The sequence below is a fragment of the Pleurodeles waltl genome, chromosome 2_2 (genome assembly GCF_031143425.1).
Source record: "Pleurodeles waltl isolate 20211129_DDA chromosome 2_2, aPleWal1.hap1.20221129, whole genome shotgun sequence".
NCBI classification, from domain to species: Eukaryota; Metazoa; Chordata; class Amphibia; order Caudata; family Salamandridae; genus Pleurodeles; species Pleurodeles waltl.
In genome coordinates this window covers 988,759,610-988,783,659 of record NC_090439.1, presented here as the reverse complement: position 1 = coordinate 988,783,659, position 24,050 = coordinate 988,759,610, and the positions used below count along the sequence as shown (strand labels likewise).

Here is a 24,050-nt window from a genome sequence, read left to right as displayed (position 1 = left end):
TGGCACAATGGTAATTTCTGGTAACATGTCAGCCCTGGCACAATACTGGTAATCGCTGGATGCTGTGACCAGCCATTGTATAATAGTGCTGAGGCACAATGTAAATAATTCTGAATACATTAAAATGCTGGCATGCTCAACAGAACCAAAGCAAGTGAACATATGTTAACAGGTATGTTAGTGTATACAGGATGGGGTAGTTAGCTAGAGTACAATTGGTATCACATTCCGAATTGTAGACTTTAGAATGAGGGATAGCAAGCAAACTGTGCTTTCTTTTCCGAAATGTGGAAAGCAGGATTTTGTTCTACTTCCTTGACAGATTTGCGTCAGGTTTACCTGGAGCACAGTGGGAGGGCAAACATCTCAATCAGGAGCAGCGCCAGAGTGCTAATCCCATTTTGTGCGTATACCACTAATTGCTTCCCTGATAATGGAAGACAAGTCAAATCACTGCCTAAGGCGTGATGTAAGGACTAGCTTTGTTTAGAACTCGCCTAACCCAGAATTCTGGTACTTAATGCTATTACTTTTGATATTGTTTGTCTCTAGCTTGGTGCATATCTGTAAAGGAAAATCAAGTAGAACCACAAATGTATTAAGTAAGTCCATATTTGTTTGCTTCTTTGCAGCTGTGAGATTAAAGCCACACTCAAAAATGTGTCTAGAAACCAACACAGGGCATTTTGCCATCTCTTCTCTCCATACAGTGGCAGCCCGTCCTTTAGGGCGGAGGGGCCACGCCCCCCCACCCCATGAAGAGTGTCTGTCAGGCTGAACAAAGGTCAGCCTGACAGACACTCTTCATGTTCAGGTCAGGCAGTCAGGAGTGAGACATGCGCGATTTGCTCAGACTCCTGGCTGCCTGAGCTGAACTTTGCTGGGCTGAGGAGGTCACAGCTCCTTTGGGTGTGACCTCCTCGGCCCAGCAAAGGTGCCTCGAGGCCCTCCCCTGGGTGACGAGGAAAGCGTCACCAATTGACACTCTCCCTGGGCGCTTCAGTTTAAGCCCTGAAGCGCCCAGGGCGAGTGTCAATCAGTGACACTTCGTCACAGAGTGCGGTGGGGTCAGCAGTCTCACTGACCCCATCCCACTCTGTTACGAGGCTGGGACTGCTGCCTTCCCTCGGGAAGGCAGCAGTCCCAACCCTCCTGGGACCTGGAGGCTAAAGGTAAGTGTGTGTGTGTGTGTATGTATGTGTGTTATGTTTTACATTGAATTTTTGGTGCACGCGTGCATGTTTGAGTGTTGTTAATAGATGTGCGTGCGTGTGTGTGAAAGAATGAATGTGTGTGATCTTGTAAAATGAATGTTTGGTGCGTGCGTGCATGTTTGAATGGAATGAGGTGTGTGTGTGTGTGTGTGTGTGTGTGTGTGTGTGCGCGTGCGTGCGTGTGTGTGTGTGTGTGTGTGTGTCGCCCCAAGCTGCCGGCCGCCACTGTCTCCATAGCCGATAACCCTTCACTCAGTGGGCACACTATGCAAATGCCCATCATTGTTTGTTTTACTTTCTTACTACGTTAGGCTTGTGTGCCCCAAGGGTAGCTCAGATATCTGAATGAGCCTTCTCGCCGTAGGAATAAATTCAAGTTTTTAGTAACGGAGCAGGAGCCATATAGGTTTCTTGCCTTTTGGTGCCAAATACCACAACAAGACTGGGAGGGTTTCACATTTGTAAAATAAAAAATAAACACATACCCCATCCTACATACGTTTAACTACCGACAGAATATAGTCAATGAGGGTGTGGGCAAACAAGTAGCAAAAAAGTCAGCACTTTAACATGATAGGCCATAATATAAACAATGTTTAACCTTGCTAAGGGGAGACACCAATAAAGAAGGCATGTGTCTACCTAAGGCCACTAAAGACCACTGGGCAGTAGCAATCAACATCCCTTGCACATGCTGATTAAAAGAAATAAAAATATACTAAGAACTCTGTTGTGGATGCTTAGGAATGTTGATCAGTGTCTGGAATTCACATGTCATCCAAGTTCCAGATGAGGTCACTGGATCTGGGAGAGAGAGCCTGGACCGTTGGTGAGAGTGGACGTGTTTGTATTTGCTGTGGGTTGATAGTATTCAATAAAGCTCATCTCACAAAACCATTTGTCTGAGTTTAACACTGGCGACGAGGCGTCACCACCAACCCAGAACCCACAAATTTCCTACCTGAGACATCTGCTGTTTTGCTCCTCATCGAGATCGGCTGATCTGAGATTCCTGGCTTGGAGATTTTGGGTCGGAGAACCGGAGTGGTGAAGTCTTGGCGGCGCCTGCAGCAGATGTAAACTAGAAGCAGCACCCTGCCGCAGTGGAGCCTCGGCAGACTGGCACTCTTGCTGGCTTGCGCTGGAGGAGTACAGCGCTATCTTGTGTCCGGCGCTGGTGATGTACTTTTGGGGATCTGTTTTATCAAGTTGTTTTTTTTTGGATCCGTTACATATTTTTTTTTTCTCCTTGGCGTGCGAGCCTTTCAACGGCTCCTCCGACAGCTTCACCCTGCGCGCGAGGTGCGCGAGAAGCTGTACTTACAGCCATAGCGACGCGTCTCCTCTCCCTGGCAACGGGAGGCGCATGCGCGTAGACCTCACGAGAAGCCATCAGTTTCGTCCTGTGCGCGAGGAGCGCAAAAAGCGGCACACGAAGCCTTAGCGACGCGTCTCCTCTCCCTGCAAACGGGAGGCACGTAGGCTCCGCCTTGTGCTTTTTTTTGGAACACCAGACTGCTGACTGTATTTGGGTTACATCCTGTATGCAATTTTCTTATGGAATTTTCACATTCATGAGAAGTTGAAGTACCGAAGATGTTTTGAACATTGCACTTCTATTCATCTGATGTTCATTTCCAGTTACCTTCAAATACTGAATGTTGTTCTTCTTTCAAGCTGAAGTGAACACATTCAAGTACACTAGGATACTTACCTTTATTTTTGCTAGTGTCCTGTTTCATATCTTGCCGTTACTCACACTTATTCACCTGTTTTAGGTATTAATTGTTAACTGAGCCGTATAGTGAGCTCAGGATGGCTACCCCCATGTTGTCTCAACCGCCCCCCTTTTTATCTGATAAGGGGGACCCCATTCTTCCTTGGAAACTTTGGAAGAATATTTTTGACTCTTACCTTCTAGCTATTGGGGGGGGGGGGAATTCTCTCCAGCCAGAAAACAGGCTATTTTGTTGCACAATTTGGGAATCGAAGGTAGAAACATTTATGATAGCCTTGAAACCCTACCTGTAGGGGGAGCCCAGAGATATTTATGAAATGTCAGTAGCGATGTTGGCTTCACATTTTGAATCCAAGCTCAATGTTGTTTTCGAAAGGCACACATTTTTTGCAAGATCCCAAGGGAAATCTGAGAGTGTGGGAAACTTTGTTGCTGCATTACGCACATTAGCACGTACTTGTGACTTTGGCGATATCACAGATTCCTTCATTCGCGACCAATTAGTGCGCTGTACAAACAATAAGAGGGTTCAAGAAAAGTTGTTGACGAAGAACCCTGATTTGAAAGAAGCCATTGCAATTGTTGAGGGAATGAAAAGTACTAGCAATTGGATTAAGGAGATGAATGACCATGAAGAGGACAAGTTGTCCATGATACAAGCGCCTTTGATACGGGAAGACGTTTCAAAGGTCAGCAGCGACAGCAAAACACCGGTACCTACTCTGGAGAAAAGAAAAGAAGCCAAATTTCAGCGTTGTTACCGCTGTGGCAACTCTGGATACACGGCGAACAGTTCAAATTGTTTTGCAAGGAATTCTTTATTTAGGAAGTGCGGAAAAAAGGCCACTATGCTAGGGTCTGCAATAGTGACAAGTGTAACGTAGATTCTATCGCTGATAACATTAACAAAATTATTTTGTGTATTGAACCTGAGATTAACCATGTTGAGAACAATGGTGGAGTAGTAGATGTTGGGTCAGTCGTCATGCCTGAGTGTGCTATTAGACTTGACGGCAGAATAGTTACAGTTTTAGCAGACTCAGGATCTCCGTACACCATGGTGGGGGACAAGAATTGGCGAGCAATTTTTGGGGAAGGCCTCCATTCTTTAATTAAGCCTGATATCAATCCGGTCGGTTATGGTGGTGTTAAGATAGAAGTAATTGGGTACAAGGTTATGAAGATCAAATTTCAGAACAAAACCACTGTGGGGAAAGTTTATGTAGCGAGGCGTGGAAATAATCTGCTAGGTTGGCGTCATCTGCGTGACATGGGAATTAAGTTAGACCCCAACTCTGAGTGCCAAGTTATGGTGGTGAATGTTGAGAATAACGATTTTGAGGTTCTTAGGGAGTTCCCCCAAGTGTTTAGTGACAAATTAGGATGTCTAACTAATTTTGAACACAAAATTATCCTGAAGAAAGGTGCTATTCCTTCTGTGCACAAGGTGAGACGAGTTCCTAAGTTGATGTTAGAACCACTCAGAGCAGAGTTGAATAAGCTTCTGTGCGCTGGTGTAATTGAAGAGATAGAATTGTCTGAGTGGTTGGCTCCCATTGTCCTAGCACCGAAAGACAATGGGAGACAGTTCCGCATGTGTGTGGATCTTAGAGATCTCAACAGGCATATATGGGTAGATCGTCAACCTTTACCCAACATTTCTGAAGAGTTGTCTGGTTTGGGTGGCTCGAAGGTGTTTAGTGTATTAGATCTATCCTCATCCTATCACCAAATCATTTTGCATCCCGATTCCAGACACCTCACGTCATTTGTGACGCCTGTGGGAGCCTACCGATTTTTAAGAATGCCCTTTGGGTTGGCTTCCACGGCTGCCTGTTTCCAACGGATTATGAAGAAGATCTTAGGAGAGATCTCTGGAGTATTATTTTTCCAAGACGATATCTTAGTCCATGGCAGTACTGTAGAAGAACATGACAAAGTTCTTAGAGAAGTATTGAGTAAGCTGGCCTGTTCAGGTCTTACTGTGAAGAAGGAGAAGTGCAAGTTTAGGGTCTCTTCGGTAACATACCTGGGCCATACTATTTTTCCAATGAAGGAATCAAGCCCAAGTTGGAATTGGTTGATTCCATTATACGAGCACCTCAACCCAGAGACAGGGATGGAGTAAGATCAATTCTAGGTCTAGCAGAGTAATACTCTAAATTTATTGCCATCTTTTCAAGTGTGACCCAACCCCTGAGATCTCTCTTGAAGAAAGGGTGTGAATTTATTTGGACAGATGAGTGTGCAGCTGCTTTCACTTTTGTGAATGATTGTATTGGGAAGATGCCCACTTTAGGTCATTTTGATACACATGCCAAGACCTTCTTGTACACAGATGCCAGTATCAAGGGGCTGGGAGCGGTTTTGATCCAAAGGGTTAACCAAGAGGAAAAGGTCATTGCCTTTGCGTCCCGATCCCTCAAAGGGGCTGAACAACAGTATTCTGTTATTGAAAGAGAGGCACTCGCTTGCATGTTAGCAGTTAAGCATTTCAGATTTTACTTGTGGGGCTTACCTTTTATTCTGAGAACGGATCACAGGCCCCTTGTTCAAATATTTTCTTCTAAGAAAGGGGAAGAATTGACACCAAGGATAAAAAGGTGGGTTGAAGGATTAATGGAATATAATTTCTCTGTTGAATATGTGCCTGGGCCAAAGAATATGGTGGCAGATTTCTTGTCTCGAACGTCGATTGATGGTGACGACGAGTCTGAAGAGGAGGGAGAAGTTAACTGGGTGAGGGAGATGGCCGTTGGTGAAGATGAATGGAAGGGTGCAACCACTCAGGATTCTGACAGACATGATCTTGCAGAGTTCGTTGTGAGAGGTTGGCCTGAGTACAAAAACGTTTCCGATTCTTTAAAGGGGTACTGGAATGTGAGAGATGAACTGTCTTTGAGTGGAGGTGAATTATTCTGTGGTACTAAGTCCATACCTCCTATTAGTCTGAGAAGTAAAATTGTCAGTTTGGCTCATGAAGGTCACTTAGGCAGGAATTTGACTAAATCAATGTTAAGAACAGTATATGGGTGGCCAGGTTTAGACCGGGACGTTGAAGCGGTGGTGAAGGATTGTTTGACCTGTGCACGGATTGACAAAAGCAAAGTTGTGATGAAAGCTCCACTTTCCCCAGTTGCGGTTCCAGAGAAACCATGGGTGAAGTTAGGGCTTGACTTTATGGGTCCATTCCATCTCCTACCTGCTAATGAGCGTTATGTCATGCTCTTAGTGGATTATACCTCGAAGTGGGTGGTGACTAAGGCCCATATTTATACTTTTTGACGCTAAACTGCGCTAACGCAGTTTAGCGTCAAAAAATTTAGCGCCGTCTAACGCCATTCTGAAGCGCCATGCGGGCGCCGTATTTATGGAATGGCGTTAGCCGGCGCTAGCAGACCGGCGCTGCCTGGTGTGCGTGGAAAAAAACCACGTAGACCAGGCAGCGCCGGCGTAGGGGGAAAATGGCGTTAGGGCGTCTTAAAATGGGGCAAGTCAGGTTGAGGCAAAAAAATCGCCTCAACCCGATTTGCGCCATTTTTTTCGACGCCCAGACGCCATTTAAATGACTCCTGTCTTAGTAAAGACAGGAGTCATGCCCCCTTGCCCAATGGCCATGCCCAGGGGACTTATGTCCCCTGGGCATGGTCATTGGGCATAGTGGCATGTAGGGGGGCACAAATAAGGCCCCCCTATGCCACCCAAAAAAATAAAAAAAAAAATAAAAAAATACTTACCTGAACTTACCTGAATGTCCCTGGGGTGGGTCCCTCCATCCTTGGGGGTCCTCCTGGGGTGGGCAAGGGTGGCAGGGGGGGACCCTGGGGGCATGGGAGGGCACCTGTGGGCTCATTTTGAGCCCACAGGCCCCTTAACGCCTGCCCTGAGCAGGCGTTAAAAAGTGGCGCAAATGCTGGGTTTTTTGCCCCGCCCACTCCCGGGCGTGATTTTTGCCCGGGAGTATAAATACGACGCATTTGCGTCGCCGTCATTTTTTTAGACGGGAACGCCTTCCTTGCATCTCATTAACGCAAGGAAGGCGTTCACGCAAAAAAATGACGCTATTTGCCCATACTTTGGCGCTAGACGCGTCTAACGCCAAAGTATAAATATGGTGTTTGTTTTGCGCCGAATTTGCGTCGAAAAAAACGACGCAAATTCGGCGCAAACGAAGTATAAATACGGGCCTAAGTGTGTGAATTTTGTAGACACCAGAACTGTGATTGAGTTCTTAAAGGAAGAATTTTCCCGGGAAGGTGTACCTAGTCACTTAATCACAGATAACGGCGTACAGCTAACTTCTCAGGAAATGAGGGGTTTTTTTTGATTCTCTAGCCGCTGTGCATTTGAGGACAGCCTTATATTCACCTCAAGCAAATGGCCTTGCTGAGCGCATGAACAGATTGGTAAAATCCTGTGTCCAGGAAGCAATTGAAACCAGAGTTTCTCTGGCGGATCTTCTGAGGGACCAGTGGTGGGCATATCGTAATACCCCAAATAGTATCTCTGGCATCGTCCCTTTTGAATATATGAGGGGGAGGTCTGGATGTACCAAAATGTCCCCTGCTTGGTTTAGAAATAAGTTTAGTCAAGGAGATTTTGACCAAGAGAAACTTAGTAAGGCATCTGATCATAGGCAAAGTTACCAGTCTAAGTACAAATTGTGATATGATCACAAATATGGTGTTTCTGATGTTAAATGGAAGGTTGGTGACATGGTGTTGCTGAAGGGTCCTGGGTTCAGAACCAAGGGCAAGTCAAGCTTCAAAGGCCCTTTCTGCATTAGGGAAGTTAGGAAGAATGTGGTTGTCCTTGGTAATGGAGATGTGTGGAGCATGTCTAGATTAGTGAAATGGAATAACCGGGTGGCAGATTCCTCTGACTCTGAGGAAGATCATCTCTTGAGTAGGTCTAAGGCAACACCATGCATCAAAGCCCCTTCCAGATTTCGCTCCAAACCAGCGTGGTTGAAAGATTATGTAACTTGCTAATTTGTAACTTTTGTTATTATACACCTCTGTATATTGCGGGTATTATTGATTTTCTCCACACTGTTTTGTTATTATACTTTTATCTTTCTGTTCTTTATTTTTTCCTTCCCTTTGTTTCCGTGTAATATTTTAATGTATGTAAAGGGGATGTGTTGTGGATGCTTAGGAATGTTGATCACTGTCTGGAATTCACAGGTCATCCAAGTTCCAGAGGAGGTCACTGGATCTGGGAGAGAGAGCCTGGACTGTTGGTGAGAGTGGACGTGTTTGTATTTGCTGTGGGTTGGTGGTATTCACTAAAGCTCATCCCGCAAAACCATTTGTCTGAGTTTACCACACTCCTGTCCACAAGGAGCCCACCACAGACACCTGTTGGGTCTATACTGTCGGGCTCCTTCTGTCGAGTCTTGTGCTTGCTGTCGAACCAGGGGGCACGAGACAACAGAGGAATGGCAAGGCGGCGGAGGGACGGTTGGAGGAAGCAGTGCGGAGAAGACTCGTTATTGTATTGTCCTGCTATTTCAATCAATTTACCTTGAAAATAAAGACTTCTCAACACCCTCCAGGTCTGCGGTGAAAATGGGAACCCGGTGATGAAGAATGCAGCAAACATGGGTGAGAGTTCTGAGTCCTGGACTACTTAGCAGGGTCAGGTGGGCATAGTACCTCTTCGCGTGCAATTCAGATGTCTCCCTTCGATCTTGTAAGTAATAGAGAGGGACGTGGACAGGTCTCTATAAAACTCCCTCTCACACCTCCATTGATGATTTGTTTAATGTATGCTCACCACTTGAGAGAAGGCGTTCTTATAACTAAATCTATGATGCAGCTGAAAATAATTAGTGATTGAATAATTTACTGCTTCAGTTCATTAAAACCATCACAACATTTTCACCTTCCAGGTTCATATCTCTTTACAAGATTAGACAAACAGTTAAAACATTAAATATTCCAAATAACCTCATAACCACCAATAAAAACTGAGGGTGTCAGAATTACAGCATCTGGAGAGCAATAAGGTATTATTTAAACAACCCAGATGTCGACAAACATTTTACACCAGGACGTGGAATAAAAGTGCCTGCCTCTGCTATTGAAGCCATACCGAGAAGACCATCTTTGGGACGCATGTAGCCTATAAAGATTAATGGCAACTACCAGCCGACGGTTCACTCAGAGGTCTGTCACATGCAATAAAAAATATGGACCTGTGACCTAACAAGAGCTACAAACAGAGTTACCATCTAGCTCTTTGGCATGATCATAGACCTGCAACTTCACATTAAGTGAACATAGTGTGCAATGATTCCTCGGACAACCTTTTCCCACCAAAGGCCTTCAGAATGCTATTGCGGCTCAGGACTCCATTCATTTCAGTAAGAGGATTCACTCAGGGTGCAATAACAGGCAATCTACCTTTACATTGGTACTCAACACAATGGACCCCAATTATCACTATGCCAGACACAATTTTATTTCTTCCTCCCACCTTTCTCCTTGTCTGTGCCCTGCTTTCCATACTTCTCACATTCGTTACCATTTTCCTCACCTCTCATTGCCTATTTCTATGCCCCTCAGTTATCTTCCTGATCATCTCTCCCGCTGCATATTTATCCCAGTGTATGCCCAGATGATACTGTGCCACATAACAACCACACAATCCTATACAACAAAATGAATTATCCCACAACTAACACACTCCATAATACAGCACATTACCTTCTTCTGTTTCCCTCGTCACAGTCCTTACTGGATGAGATAAATTCACTAACAGAACGGTTTACTGTCAAGCAAACCTATATTTAAAAAAAAAAAAAACACAACAAAAACAAGAAAACACACACACCACAACAACCATAGCTGTATTCCCCTTCTTGCACGACCTCTACATAGAGAAAGCCCCAACTCATCACTGCGTGTTTTAAAGTCTTTACACTGAAGTGAGTTTCTTATTGAAGTAAGGTAAAATTTTACTGTTTTGATGAACGCCACAAGCGGTAGATTAGGCATTGCTTTAGCAAGCCTTTATGTATGGGCCACTTTAACGTGGGTCATTATTATTGATCTTGCTTAGCATGTCAGACTAATATAGTATTGTGGCTCTAGCAGTCGGGGTGGATTTGTAGGAATTCCCCAAACTTACTCGTAGTCCAGATGCGTAACCAATAAGGTGAAGTGAAGTGGGCCGCTGTGCTTGAGTTTGCTAGCCGGCTGTCTCGAGAGATTGAGAGGGCAACAATATTTAGTTGCCGGCAACCTGGCATATTTAATACAGCTTACTTTTTTCCAATCTGGCAATGGTAGCAGTTTGCTTTGAGTGTTGCTAGAATCATTTTCTTCCTTACTCTGCTGTTACAGTAGTGACCTAATATAGGGTAAAGTGACTGCCAAAAATACATCATTTGGCAGTGGTGACTGTTGAGGGCGCAGTGCCAGAGAACCAGCCAGCCTCACACTGGATACAATTGTTAACATGACAGTGCTGTGGAGGAGACATTTGTAGATAGGGAGGGTGCTCATTACGCTTCAATTCCAAGACTGTCGGTTCCTCACGAGGGCTCCATGGAGAATGACATGGAGGAAGATTTTCATGGCTCCTATCTTCGGGTGTCTGAGCGCCTTCAACACTTGCGAGAATCTTTTTGCACCATGTACATCAGAACTTCCTAAAGAGCAGACTTTTTGTTTTGTTTTAGGAAATATCAAAAGAAAGAACCTGAAAGTCTGTGGTTATGTTCAGCAGTCAAATGTTCTAGACTATGAATGGAAGGATGCAGCAAAGCAAAAAAACTTTCCAAGATTTATTGCTAAGGACATTCCTCTGCACAAGTTTGCAGAAGAGTTTCCATCCGTTGTAACAGTGAATTCTTTGATAGCTATGTTGAACTTTCAAGAGGTAATAATTTCTTAGAATGTGACCCCATCAGTTGCGGGTCATAAGAAAATGGAGGCAGAGGTGAAGAAGACGTATGCACCCAGATTTGGCGCTTATTCCAATTACCCGATCCACTTGTTACTGAAATACTTTCAGACTCTAGACAGTCAAGCCCAGCAGTGAGTAGACGTTTCTAATACTCTTCTGGTCACTGTAGAACAAGTCGGGTTCCAATTCCAGATCCTGGGCAGATGGATGGTGAGAGGGGTCCCACAAGGACACCGAGTGGATTTCTCAGGCCCTACACAAGACTTTTTAGGGTCGAGCCTGCGTTGCATGTGTATCGCAGCGAGACGCTTTAGTATTGAGAAAAGGGCTCGGAGCCCTGTCAACTTCACGTCAGTGTTTTTTTATTGGTTCGTGGGCTTGACTAATAAAATCTACTTGCTTTCATTAGTCGAAGGCACGCATACGTCATGCCTTTTCTGGTGGCTAGCCCTCCTCGAGCGCATCGACCAAGTACAGAAAACATGCGAGGCTCGCTGTTTTCCATCGGGCTCGTGGACTTCTTTTTCTCTAATTTACGAGCGCAATCTCACTTGGCAGAAGTTGAGCGCTTTACATAGTTAATTTCACTCTTTCGGGTTATGTACATAAATGCACTTTTGCCCGATAGGTGAAAAGTCGGGTTAGGAGTTTACAACGCGATCAGCTCTAACATGAGCAAACGCAAGACCCGTTGCATTGTAAATGTTTATTTTTTTTGCTGTACACAAGACTTTTTTTTTTTTTTTTTTTTTGCTGTACTCCACTCCCAAGATATCCAGTTTGAAGGGCTACATAGGATAGTGTAAAGTATGAATCCACTGCTTTCAGTAAGCTGAAAGAATGTATTCACATATAAGTAAAATAGCCCACCAGACACACCTCCTCATGTGTGACTCTCAGAGCAATTGTCAATTCACCGTTGCTCGGAATCTCGAATAATGAAAGATTCGAATGTACCCATAGCTCGTGACAGCACGAGCTCATGAATACATTCTAAACACATATAACAGTTAGTATTTGGAAATTACTTCACAAATCAAAACAAGAGGCTAGGAGAAGGCAAGAAGTATACCTTGGACACAAATGTGATTTTTGTATGAGTCTTTATTGGTCTCATACATTAAAATAACATTAGTAAACAATGTTAACATGAAACAAACCTAGCCCAATGCACTTGCCAATTAATGTACTCAAATCACAGGCACGTTCTCTCGCAAAAAGTTTACTTTTCACACTGCTTGGTTGCTTTGCGTTCAGGCACAACTGGGCTTGCTCGCACTACTGTGTGATATTAGGGCGCTGCACCTTTTCTCCCGGAGGTAAAGCGGCGGTCGGAGAATATTCAGCCAATCTCTCCAGCCTGGAGCACTGCAAAGGGTGCATTAGTTTACTATAACCAATGAAACAAAATATTCTGCCCATCTTCTCTCGAGTCTACAACATACACGTGGTGCATTAGTTCACTACAACCAATTAAATAAAACATTCAGGCCATCTCCTCTTCAGTACAGTGCATTGCACGGGGCGCATTAGTTCATTAGGACCAATGAAACCACCAAGCGGCTGTCCACTTAGTCTCCGTTGTTCAGCCCAGTCAAGTCTCATTCGTCCAGCCCAGTTAAACTGCTTCATCCAATAACTGGTAATGTATCTACAGAATAGTCTTGTGCGGTGGCTGCCAAGCTAGGACTCGCCGTCTTCGGCCGCCTCAGTTTCCTCCTCGGGATCCCCGGGCAGCAGGGTGCTGGCAGTCTCGATAAGCTGCTCAATCTGCTCCTCGGTCAGCCGCTCCTCGCTCTCTTCAACCATCAGCTGGATCTCCACCGCGGTGCGCGGCCGGTGGTTAAGCAGCTGCAGTTTCTCGGCCTTAGTGAGCCGGTGCGGCCGCATGGCTTCCAGGAAGTCTCGTACCACTGCCGGGCTCTGCAGCCGGCAGGGAGTCCCGGACAGATACTTGAGCGTCTCGTACATGACAGTATTGAGGTTCTGCTGCCCAGCCCGAGGCTTGTGCTTGCCGCTCTCCTGGCGCTGCTCCTTCAGGTCCGTCAGCAGCTGGAATACCTCGTAGTTACTCAGCATTGCCGCGTTGGCGTCCTTCACCTCCATGGTTGCTAGAGAGCTATGTCTGTGACTTCCGGTCCCGACAGCTGGTCCTCTTTTTATGCCAACTACTGCGACTAGAGTTCCCCGTATCGCACGAAAAAGATATATGGCCTCTAAAAAATACGCCGAAACAAGTCCAACACCACACAACAATAGGGATGGTTATCAAAAACACCCATCGCTTTCCTTGAAGATAATCGATATTCCTCTAAAAACATTTTGCGAGTAACCGACGAGAGGCACCCGATGATCCCACAATACATTAATTGAACGCTCACGCAGGACATTTGTTCTTTATTCCGTAATTTCTTTATTTTATTTAAAGTTATTCTTGGGCTTTTCGAAACGTCGTCGACGTCGTTATGAAGCCGCTCTGATTTGGCTATTTTCACAACAGCATTGACTAATTTTTCGGGCAGGATCCATTCCGAGCACGTTGGGCAATGGAGATCCTAGGTGGGGAGTTTGAAGACTCCGTGTTCATCAGCAGCAGGGACCGGAATGCTACCGAGTCCGAGCCGTACACCGCCAAGCAGTGCGAGCCGCAGGTACCACCCCCAGGACCTTCCAATCTCGGGGATACGGGGAGTCTAATTTTTAGAAGTGGGCGAGTCATCAAAATAATAATGACAATTTCGACATAGCCAATTAATCCCTGGTTTGGTAAACCAGTGCATGAGCCAATCCTTGAACATTTTGTGATACGTTAAAACTTGTGACAAAAGTCAAATAAAATGTGATAGAACAGGAGATAACCCTTCTACTGTTACATCAAATTATATCACTGTGTTGAGAAGCGTTTATTAGGAGAGACAGTTTTAAACATGAACTTTATCCCGTCCTGACAGCAACGCCATTGGTGACCAAAGAGGCAAATCATCTGTGTGGCCAGGGCTGTTGTTACACATGGAGCAATAATACACTTTCAAATACGAGCGATTATTGTACAGCGCGCACCCCGAGCTTAGATGCTGTCATATGTGCTAATGTTGGAAAAGGAGGCCCTGTGAAATATAATAATTACAGTGGACAACGCAGTGTGGTCCCGCAGAAAAGCCACGATTGATCCTGTACTCTCCTCCCCAGTCTGTGTACCTGCCAATTACTACTCCACACACGGAGCTGCAAATCACACTTCTTTATACTGTGTACCTGTGAACTCCCACATTCGAAACTAAGCTTTCATTAGTTCTATTCTAGCGATTGAGTCACACTGATATGGTGTCCTAACGCATGGAAGACAGACTATCCCCCACATCTGTTAAATGAAAATCACTATTTTTATAAAATTAGTAGACATATATATATACATATATATGTACAATTATAGCTCTTTAATCAATCTTCTTGCCACTCTGACCATATAACCCGATCTGGTTACTGGAAGCTGTTTGCTGCAGTGGCAACTGGCTTATATTTATGGTGGGGGGGTACAATAATAATAATTTTTTAAAAAGACACTTGCGTGACAGCGCCCTCCTCTCTCCTGGAAGCTTCATTGTGCGCGGGACCCAGAAAACAACTACTAACAAATCCTGGCGCTGCTATCATGCTGGTAACCAGCATGAAAACTGCGTCAGGATTGGAGGGAGCAGCTACTCTCAGCGCTCACAAGTGCACTGGAGGCCTGTCAGTGCGCAAGACGGCTGGCAAAACAGACATGCGCACTTTAAACTAAAGTGCACAGCTCCCTGCTGCTGCCACTCAGCAGCAATTGCCCTGCCTGTCATGACACTCGGTTCAGGACGGGGTCCTGCAAAATAAAATGGAAATAAATTAACTTTATTACAATTTTATTTATCAGTTCTGGGGACATTTTTTTTAGTGGGGCAACACTCCTCCGCTCTCGTGGAGGGGCCGCCCCTGCTATGCTGTCATCTTCAGTGTCAGAAATTGCTAAAGATGGTAACAAGTCAGCAGAAGTCACAGAGTTTTCAAGTTCAGTCTTTGTTTCACCAGTTTGAATTGAAGACTGAGGAATCACAGGCCTAAAGTGAGAAGAGTCTCTGGTAACAGACTTCCCAAGGCGCTGGGTCGTTATCATGTGTCCCTTGTTAGATACCACTTGAAAAAGTTCAACATCATAGGGAGCATCAGATTTTCTTTTGCACATCTGTCGGACGATCACCAAATCTCCTTTTCTAAACAAGATGTTCTTTTCATGTCACCTCTTGTTTGCATAAGCTTTAATTTTCTGCTTGTTAACCAAGCCCTTTGTATGAATCATGTTTTCACTTTTGTCTCTCTTGTTGGTCCATTGAGGTAACTTGGTTGTTATTGCTCTCCCTATCATTTAAGTCGCAGGACACTGTCCTGTGGTTGAGCGGGGTGTTGAACGATAAGCTCTAGAGGAGAATTTACTATTGTTTTCAAACTTAGCTTCTTAAGAGCTGCACGCTAAACTGCTTTCTTTAGTGTGTTCCTAAAACAATCAACAAGTTTGTTGGCCTGCAGCCATAAAGGTGTACTCTTTTAATGCTTTATGTTCAGATGCTCCAGGAACTGTTAGAATTCTTTACTTTTAAAGGGCGGGCCGTTATCAGACTTCACAATGCCTGGGATGCGCCATGTCGCAAATATGCCATCTGTTTTTTTATGACTTGTTCATGAGTTGTGAATGAGAGATCCTCAACCAATAGGAAACCTAAGTATTCATCTACAATCGCCATTAGATTATCAAGTGGACCAGAGAAGTCAATGGCTAATCCCTCCCATGCATGTCTAGGAAGTTCTGACATGTTCAAAGTAGGTTGAGTAACATTGGTTGAAAGGCAGTTGCATTTGCGGTGCATTTGTGTTCTTTTTGAACTTTTTCATTTAAGTGTAGAGACCAAACTTGGTCTCGGAGAGCTCTCTTTGTGGCAACAACAGCTCAATGTCCTTCATGAGCAACTTCAATTACTTTCTGTTGCATACTCTCCAGAATAAGGATTCTTGACCCCTGCAATATCATTCCTTCCTGAGTTATGGACAGTTCATCTTTAACATTATTATATTTTTGATATTCACCATCATTATTGAGAGGTCGAGTATGTTTGTTGCATGACTGTTGTGTAATTATGTCTTTTAATGGCAATGATAATCTGCGCTAACAATATGGCAACTGGTGTACTTGACTTAATGAAGTAATTAATGTAGGCCTCAGCCATCTTGGATGGAGTACATTGGCCTGGTATAGGTACTCTCAAAAAGTAGTCAGCAGGAATCTGATCTTTTCCTGGATGATGCACAATTGTATAATCATACTACTGCAGTCTTAGCCCCTATCGTTCAATGCGAGGAGGCATCTTGGCTTTTGGATTGCCAAAGATGGTCAGCAACGCTTGATGATCAGTTACCAGCGTAAAAGGCCTTTTGTACAGGAATACATGGAAATGTTCACAAGCCCATGACACAGCAAAGCTTTCTTTCCAACGTTGTGAGTAAGCACGTTCTATTTGTGGCAAGCTTTTACTAGCATCGTCCACAATATGCCATTGAGCATTTGGGCGTGCACTAAGCTGTGCAAGGATAGCACCTAACCCGACTGGGCTGGCGTCAGCGACAACCTCTGTATGAAGTTTTGGATTGAAGTAGGACATTTCAGTAGCATTTTTAATGGCATGTTTGATTCTCTTGAAATGTTTCTCACTTTCTGGTGACCATTGAAAAGAAACATTTTTCTTTGTCCATTCTCGTAATGGAGCACTAAAACTGACAAAGTCTTGTATGTATCTTAAACCGCAACCGGCCATGCCAAGAAAGAATGTACCATTGAAACATCTTGTGAGGGATCAGCATTTGACAAAGCTTGTACATTTGCAGTATCAGGCGTCATACCCCATCAGAAAAGATTTGGCCAAAGAATTTCAAGTTTGTCCTGTTGAACTCACATTATTCTGCATTCAAAGTGATACCTGTATCACTGAGTAATTTACATGTTTGTGTGAGAGCTCTATCGTGCTCTTTCTGTGTAGCTCAGAAAATTAATATGTCATCGCTATAGTTGAATGCATTCACAACAGGCTCAGGCTGTATGATACGTCAAATGATGTCTTGGGAAAAGTTCTGCAGCTGATGACACACCAAAAATAAGTCTCTTGTATCTGAACAAACCAACATGTGTAGAAAAGGTTGTAGTGTACCCGCAGCTTTCTTCAAGTTCCAACTTAGGATAACCTTTATTTAAATCCAGTTGAGAAAAGTCTTGGCACAATTCAATTGTGTTATCATGTCAGCAATGTGTGGCCCTGGATATCTTTCTCGTTCAATTGCTTTGTTTGCTTGACACATGTCAACTCATATGCACACAGCTCCTTCACTGTCTTTTTTTAAGCACTATTACAGTGGGAGAAACCAATGGTGCTGTACCAGTGGAACGCTCAGTAATGTCATGCTTAAGTAGCGATTCAAGTTCTTTTTCAACAGCTTCTTGAAAATGAAAAACAATTTGTCTGTGTCTCTGAGCAACAGGACGGACATCCTCATTAATATGCAGTTTTACTTTCATAGCCCTTAGCTTTCCTAAACCATTACACAACTAAGAAAATTGACTTACTATTTTGTGATGAGCATTCATGTTGTAATTCATATAAATCAGTCCCATATCAGCAGCTGTGTTGAAACTGAGCACACAGGCACTTGACGCTGTACCTTGAAGCAAATGGATCGGTGCTTGTACCTTCGTTTTCTTGTTTCACGGTCACTACAAATAAACCTTGAATCTTCATGGGAATCTATGCAGCCCAAGTATACACTATGGCCTTCGACTTCAAAAGTCACGGTAATGGAGACAGTCAATTGTATTTCTCTTCAACATTGACATAGCACAATCTCTTTCTTCACTTTCACTTATTGAGATGAAAGAACTTTTTAATAAAGATTTAGATGCCGATCAACTTTTTTAGCATCTATATGCCTGAAATGATGTTACGGCTTGGCCTTGTGGGCATGCGTCGAACGTTGCTTCTGGCATGTTCTGGCAGCCATTTTGTCTTCGCGCTGTGACACACTTTTTCCAATGGTAGGACACTTTCCTTCGTGTGGAAAGGACAATCCACATCTAAAACACAACTTATTTTTACATGTAGACATCACTTTGTGTCCTTCAGCCTTTTGCTTTGGATTACTTTTCACACTCATGACTGACTCGCTTTGGGCACCTCCGGCCTCCATGTCAGCAGCTTGTCTCTCAGCACGTTCCTCGGCTCTGGCAGCCACCAACTCTCGCTCCAGACTAAGATATTCTTTCATCATCTGAATGAATCGGACAAGCATCTATCTGTTGCTCTAAGATGCATGGCTTCTTCGTCATTAAATTAATTGAACTTACAGTGTTTGAGTGCATCAAGTCTTTCCACAGATTCATTGATTTTTTCACCAACTCTTTGACGTTCTTGACTGAAAACATATCGTTAATAACCAACATTTAGAACTTGATTGAATTACACGCATTTTTAAGATTACACGCATTTTTAATCTGACGTATGTGACTTTTTCATCAGTTCTCAGAATTTTCTTTATGTCTTCTTTCCCACCATCACCAGCAAGATTTTTGAAATATTTGATAATCTTCCTTTTATCAATATCCTCAAGTGCGTCAATGAAATCTTCAAATGTCTCTCTCCAAGCAGGCTATCTATCACCAATATTTTGCTTTTTGGTGGTATCAAAAGGTGGTGGTGGTTACAAGAAGGTGGCAGCATTGTAGACCAGTGAGGAACTTACTCACATTGAGAGTAGCGTGCTTTGACGCATGTTTCCGCAAACGTGTCAGGGATCATGCGTCATGTGATCATGTTTATGCAAACTTTCTTTAGAGTGTATTGACATGTGAGCCTCTGGATCATCTTTAATATTAATTAGAACAGTGTCTTCTCTCTTAGCTGCCATCTTCAAATTTCACAAATCTAACTGTTGCCTTCAACACTTTGATCTTTGAAGATCTATGAAGTTGTTCTAAACCCCACTTGGCAGCTTGATGAGCACCTGCTTCAGGTATGGACAGCTCTATAAGCACAACCTTGAGCACGTCTCCTTGAGCCACTTCGTCAACTGCTGTGGGATGATGAGTCTCTCTTCAGGGGGCTCAGTAAGTTATTTATTTTGTCCTTTTTACACTTCAATCTGCATTTTTTTTTACACCTGGTTGATCTTTACCCTGCAACGCTTCTGTTTGCACAGTTATTTGTAAAATGACTTTCTTCAACTGCACTTTGTAAACCTGGTTGCATCCACCTTCAGCTTTAAAGTTCTGTACAATGTATAACTTTATTTTGCATGGCAGTGCAGTAGTTTTTACTAGGGTCTTGGTCGTAGCTTCTTGATCAACGATGCGTAGACTTCTTAGTGAAGCTTTCTTTCTATTCAAATGCTCCACACTGGCTGGAGTTGCGGTTTGGCTTCACGTTCACCAACCGCTGACTCTGCGCTTCAATGAAGACACACATGGCGTGGCACACATGGCGTGGCACACATGAGCAGTTTGCTTGGACCATGGCAAACTCTCCAGGAGAGCACTTTCTTCTTCGGGTTACTTATCTCCTGTTTCCTCACCAGTTGTAGTGTCCTGCCCAGCCTGGGTACCTGCCAATGAATATGCCTCACTTGGAGCTGTAATTCACACATATTCCTTCCTCTGTGTGTACCTGTAAACTCCCACATTCTAAACAAAGCTTTCATTGCATTCCTTTCTGGCAATTACGTCACACTGATACAGTGTCCGTTTTGAGCCAGAAAGGTTCCATACTAAAACATGCAAGACACTACAGATCCCAGGTCTTAAGGTTTCATATTATGCAATGCAGCCATTGAATGGGCTTCTCTTTCTCTGTCCTGTTTTACATTAAAGGTATAATGCTTTCTCTTTAGCTCTTGCTGTGTGATGTTAGAACTTTGGTGGCGGCAGAAACCATAGGAAAGCTCGACTTATTTTACGCTTAAGGGCCCAAGTGGACATCAAGCTGAGCCAGAGCCAGGCATTTGGCTCGAGCCTTCAGGGGCTCGCCCACCTCAACTAATTTCGCAGACCCCCCACACTGCACTACAGCACATATTTAAGGGAAAAATGAATACAAATGACTTGTTTAATATCACATTAATTTGTATTTAATACTTTGAAATTGGGATGTAGGATTAAAGTTAAAAGCCTTTATTTCTTGGAGCTGTGCCTAACTGATTTTCACCTTGACATATTGATATCCTTTGCTTGCATGTTATCAGGCAGAATTTTTTTATTCAATCTACTTTTATATACCATAGGCGTCATCAATTACAATAGATCATTTCACAGGAGGAAAATTGACATATATCTAAACCTTATTTGTTACAGTGAGCTAAGGTCATTTTATACTAACGAACTGCTTAATACTTTGAGCATCATATTATTTATGTTGATGTATAATAACAACAAAGTAGATTAATATGAACAGCATAATGACTTTCATAAATATAGATATAAACATTTTAGTGTCTTTTCATTATCTTCTTTAGAGAATGGCTTAATAGCAACAAAACAGAAGAATGAAATCAGTTGTTTATCTTATCTTCATAATGCATTTGAACGTTGATCATCTAAATGGATGCATTCTTTTATTCTTCATGCGTGAAGGAGCTTCCCTTGTTGAATGTATTGAAGAACTTCCATTCCCTTCTAAAGGTCCATGTACAGTTTTATTGTTTGTAGCTCTAGTGAGATGGTGGTCCAAATATTTGGGGAAAGCTTCCAAGAAAGTACTGGTTAAAGGTTTTTGGCTTTTTGAATATAGGTACTTAAGAAAGCATTTCTTTGTTCTAGAGTGTCAGTTTTCCCAAGAATTTTAAATTTCTGAGTTGTATAGGCATGTTGTAATGGGGGAATCTTCTATATGATACTAGCTGTGGTATTTCCAGGTCCAACCTACCAGACAGCTTGTGACTGGTTTAAAAAAACCTGTTGTGGGCTTACCAAAACCTTGCGGTGGGCTTAAAAGTCATGCATTGCTTACCATTGGTTGGCTTTATGGCCATTTTCATTTGTTTCTTATGAAATGGCTTGTCTTGTCCTTCGTGTATTTCTCGGAAGCCTGGCCTCTTACCCATTCTTTTGATTTACTGACTTGTATTCTTCCACTGCCCACTTTAAGGAAATTACTTATTTCTTATTTTTTTCTTTCAGCACTTCATAAGTGCATGCATTATCTACCTCTTGTCTTTCATGTGCTGCTTCCCTGCCTCAAACTCCCAACCTACACGCGCTCCCATTTTGGGAGGGGGTAAGGTGCAGGCCCACACGGGTGATGTGATTTCACACCGCAGATGCTGGCTTTGGCAGTCTGGGGGAAACAAAAATTGAACAGACACACAATGATTTTTGCAAATGTTGCTCTGATGGTAGCTCGCTGAGATTTGATCTGTAAATGGAGCGGTGCTACACTTCCAACAGTGCAGGAATGGGAATCAAATATGGATTGGTGCATGAGAGCTGAACCATTCATTATATCAATCCAGGGATTGTTCCAGAAAATTTGACAAAGTTTGGGACCTCTGGAGGGTGGACGGGCACAGATTAGTAATGCCAGACAAGGGCAACTGACCACTAGTGGGGTTGATATCCGGGGGGGTGGAGGGAGCGGTGCAGGGAGGGAAGTGTAAAACAAATTCTGAATGTTTTGACATGTAGAGATGAACGCTCGCCAGATAATATTTTCATGATAAAGGCAACATGTAGTGTATTGACAATGGAACCGTTATGTCTGAAGTTTTTTGTTTCTTGTTCCCATGTATGTGGGATTTGATGTCAGTAAACACGTAAACTGAGAGACTAAAGCTCTTGTCTGATCATTCTGGTTGGTCTGATGTACTCCTATTCTGCTTAAAGGTGACTGCCCTTACCCTAGCTATTTGTGGCTATGGGTAATTAGTAAGCTAGGATTGTCATTCACAAAAAAATATATTTACAGATATTGTATTTTCCTAATAGTAAAGAAAACCCTACTTATCTGCAGCAAGGAGTTTGAACTTGATTCTGGATTATTTTGTAAATTCTCGTTATTTGCATTATACCGCCATCTAGTGGTTGGAGTCGGATTAGCAGTTTATTTAGTGAATATTAAACATTTTCGTACCTGCAATAAGTGAGATCAGATTGGCACGTGGTGATGTTGACCTGAAACTACAGTGCCTCATTATTGTATGCCATTTTAAGGTTTTATTTTCCGTGACCGTGTATAATTATCATTGTATCAAGTGTCGGTATATGTAATATAGTGGGTAATAATCATAAAAACGATTCCTTCCTCATTTTCACCAGGAATTGGAGAGTCAAATTTTAATCAAGGATAGTTTCAGGATGTAAAACTATTGTTCTAGGAAAGTACCCTTTTTCCTTTTGCAGTATGAAACTATTCTAGATTCACATGCCGTGGATCAGTTACAAAGTGGCTCTCCTCCTCCACGCACGGGGGGAGGGGGAGAGGGGGGGAGGAGAGCATATGAATTGTGAGTGCTAGCAAACATATCTAGTACTTGCTTAGCATGAAATTCTTTATAGAAATGCTCAAACTGTATGACCTGAGGACATGGTAGCTGTTGTGCATGCATCTGCCAAATGAGCATTCCCATTGGTAGCTGATAACACTTATTTCATTGTGTGTGCCTTTGGTTTTAGGTTTTGTAAGGCAGTGCATAGCAGTTGAAATCATTTGTGCCCCTGTGTTGCAGTTCAAAGTCACAAAAAGTTGTAGTAGTGTTTTGAACCTGTTAGTCCTATCAATGTAATACATGAGAGATTTCCTGACATTCAGGGTGTGTAGCTCTTGCTGGTTGGGAATAGGGATACGCAGAATGTCATTTTTACCTCGAGAATGTATTCTAGTCTCAGGACAAATCTTAGATGTGACCTTATGTAACTCTCGAAAATGCACAGTGATACTTTCAAATTCACTGATTCCACACAGTTATTGCAAGCTCAACAGGCGCTTGTGTGTGTTTTTTTTTTTTTTTTTTTAAACATGGAGGTGATGTCAGCCAGGTGAGCAGAGTGTTGAGGTTTCATGTAGGTTGTAGCGATAACGATGGTGGAAGCATATGCCGAAGGCCCGCCAAAAAACCCTTTAATAACTTGTATCCAAAAAAGGGTAGGGCTGTTTTTTCCTTATTTCAGAATGCTGTTAATTGTGCCAGATGCATCGCCATGGAAGATTAATTTAAGTATGCATCTAGTAGATGTAGTAAATTTACAATTTTGCCTGGTACCGAGGCTGTGAATGTTATCTTGTTTCTAAACACACCATGAGCTTCTGGTAGTTGATCGCCTGGCTTCTTTCAAAATGTAGACTTTTCAAACAGGCATTCTCTAAAACCTCAAGAGCCCTGCCACCAAGTTTAGTAACTATGGAGGACTTCACCTTTTGTATAGTTAACAGCTTGTGGACTGTTAGGGACATCCAGCATGGTTTCCCTGACATCTTCTAGTGTAAAAACTATGGGACTTATTACGATCTTGTCAGATGGGATGCCCTGTCGCAAACATGACGGATATCCCGTCAGCCGTATTGGAAGTTCAATAGGATATAATGGAACTTGCAATACGGTGGACGGGATATCAGTTACGTTTGTGACAGAGTATCCCATCCGCCAAGATCATAATCAGGCCCTATGTCTGTCTGGCACACGTCTGTGGTAGTGGCTGCCGTTCTCGTTGATTTGTGGCATAGATGGAAATAGCGGAAAAGTTTTAGCAAATAGCCCTTATCAATTTATATTAATGTGATCCAGAATATGCGTTCCTAGAGATACAGCCTAGGTATTTTTTTGTTTTCTCCTGTTGCACCATCAGTATGTTGTGCAGAATGGCTATATATAACCCCCACTTGTCAGTATTGCCCCTTTTCCTGCCAGTGTATCTACTGTCTTGTGCTCTGCGGGCAGTGTGCATGTAAGTAAGTGACGCTTGTTCTTGATTGCCTGCTGCTAAACTGTGTAATGCAGAACAGAGAGCTCGATCTTATCATGGTTTGCATTTTGACTTAAAATGTAGTTGTCGTATATCTAAGATAATATCAACCCCACCATGTTCATGTCAAGGGCATCCAGGTGCAGTTCTCTGCTGTTATTGTTAATTC

At 43.2% G+C, this 24,050-nt stretch overlaps 2 protein-coding genes across 3 annotated transcripts in view; one reads left to right on the top strand and one right to left on the bottom strand.

Moving 5' to 3' along the window:
* Window positions 1-11,952: 11,952 nt before the first annotated feature.
* CRCP (CGRP receptor component) lies at window positions 11,953-13,029 on the bottom strand. The gene has a single exon (XM_069220693.1). The coding sequence runs from the start codon at window positions 12,970-12,972 to the stop codon at window positions 12,550-12,552; it is 423 nt and encodes a 140-aa protein (XP_069076794.1). The 5' UTR covers window positions 12,973-13,029; the 3' UTR covers window positions 11,953-12,549.
* A 123-nt stretch (window positions 13,030-13,152) lies between these two features.
* Window positions 13,153-24,050, top strand: part of C2_2H8orf76 (chromosome 2_2 C8orf76 homolog) — a 137,392-nt gene continuing 126,494 nt past the window's right edge. Inside the window, exon 1 of one of the 2 annotated variants that reach the window (XM_069220692.1) lies at window positions 13,153-13,517. In XM_069220692.1, the coding sequence (XP_069076793.1) occupies window positions 13,413-13,517 (105 nt within the window). In that variant the 5' untranslated portion in view covers window positions 13,153-13,412. The remainder of the gene's footprint in view (window positions 13,518-24,050) is intronic. The other variant, XM_069220691.1, reaches the window with a different exon arrangement.

Coding starts and splice junctions, on each gene's coding strand:
- CRCP (XM_069220693.1), bottom strand. CDS start 12,972: ATGGAGGTGAAGGACGCCAACGCGGCAATGCTGAGTAACTACGAGGTA.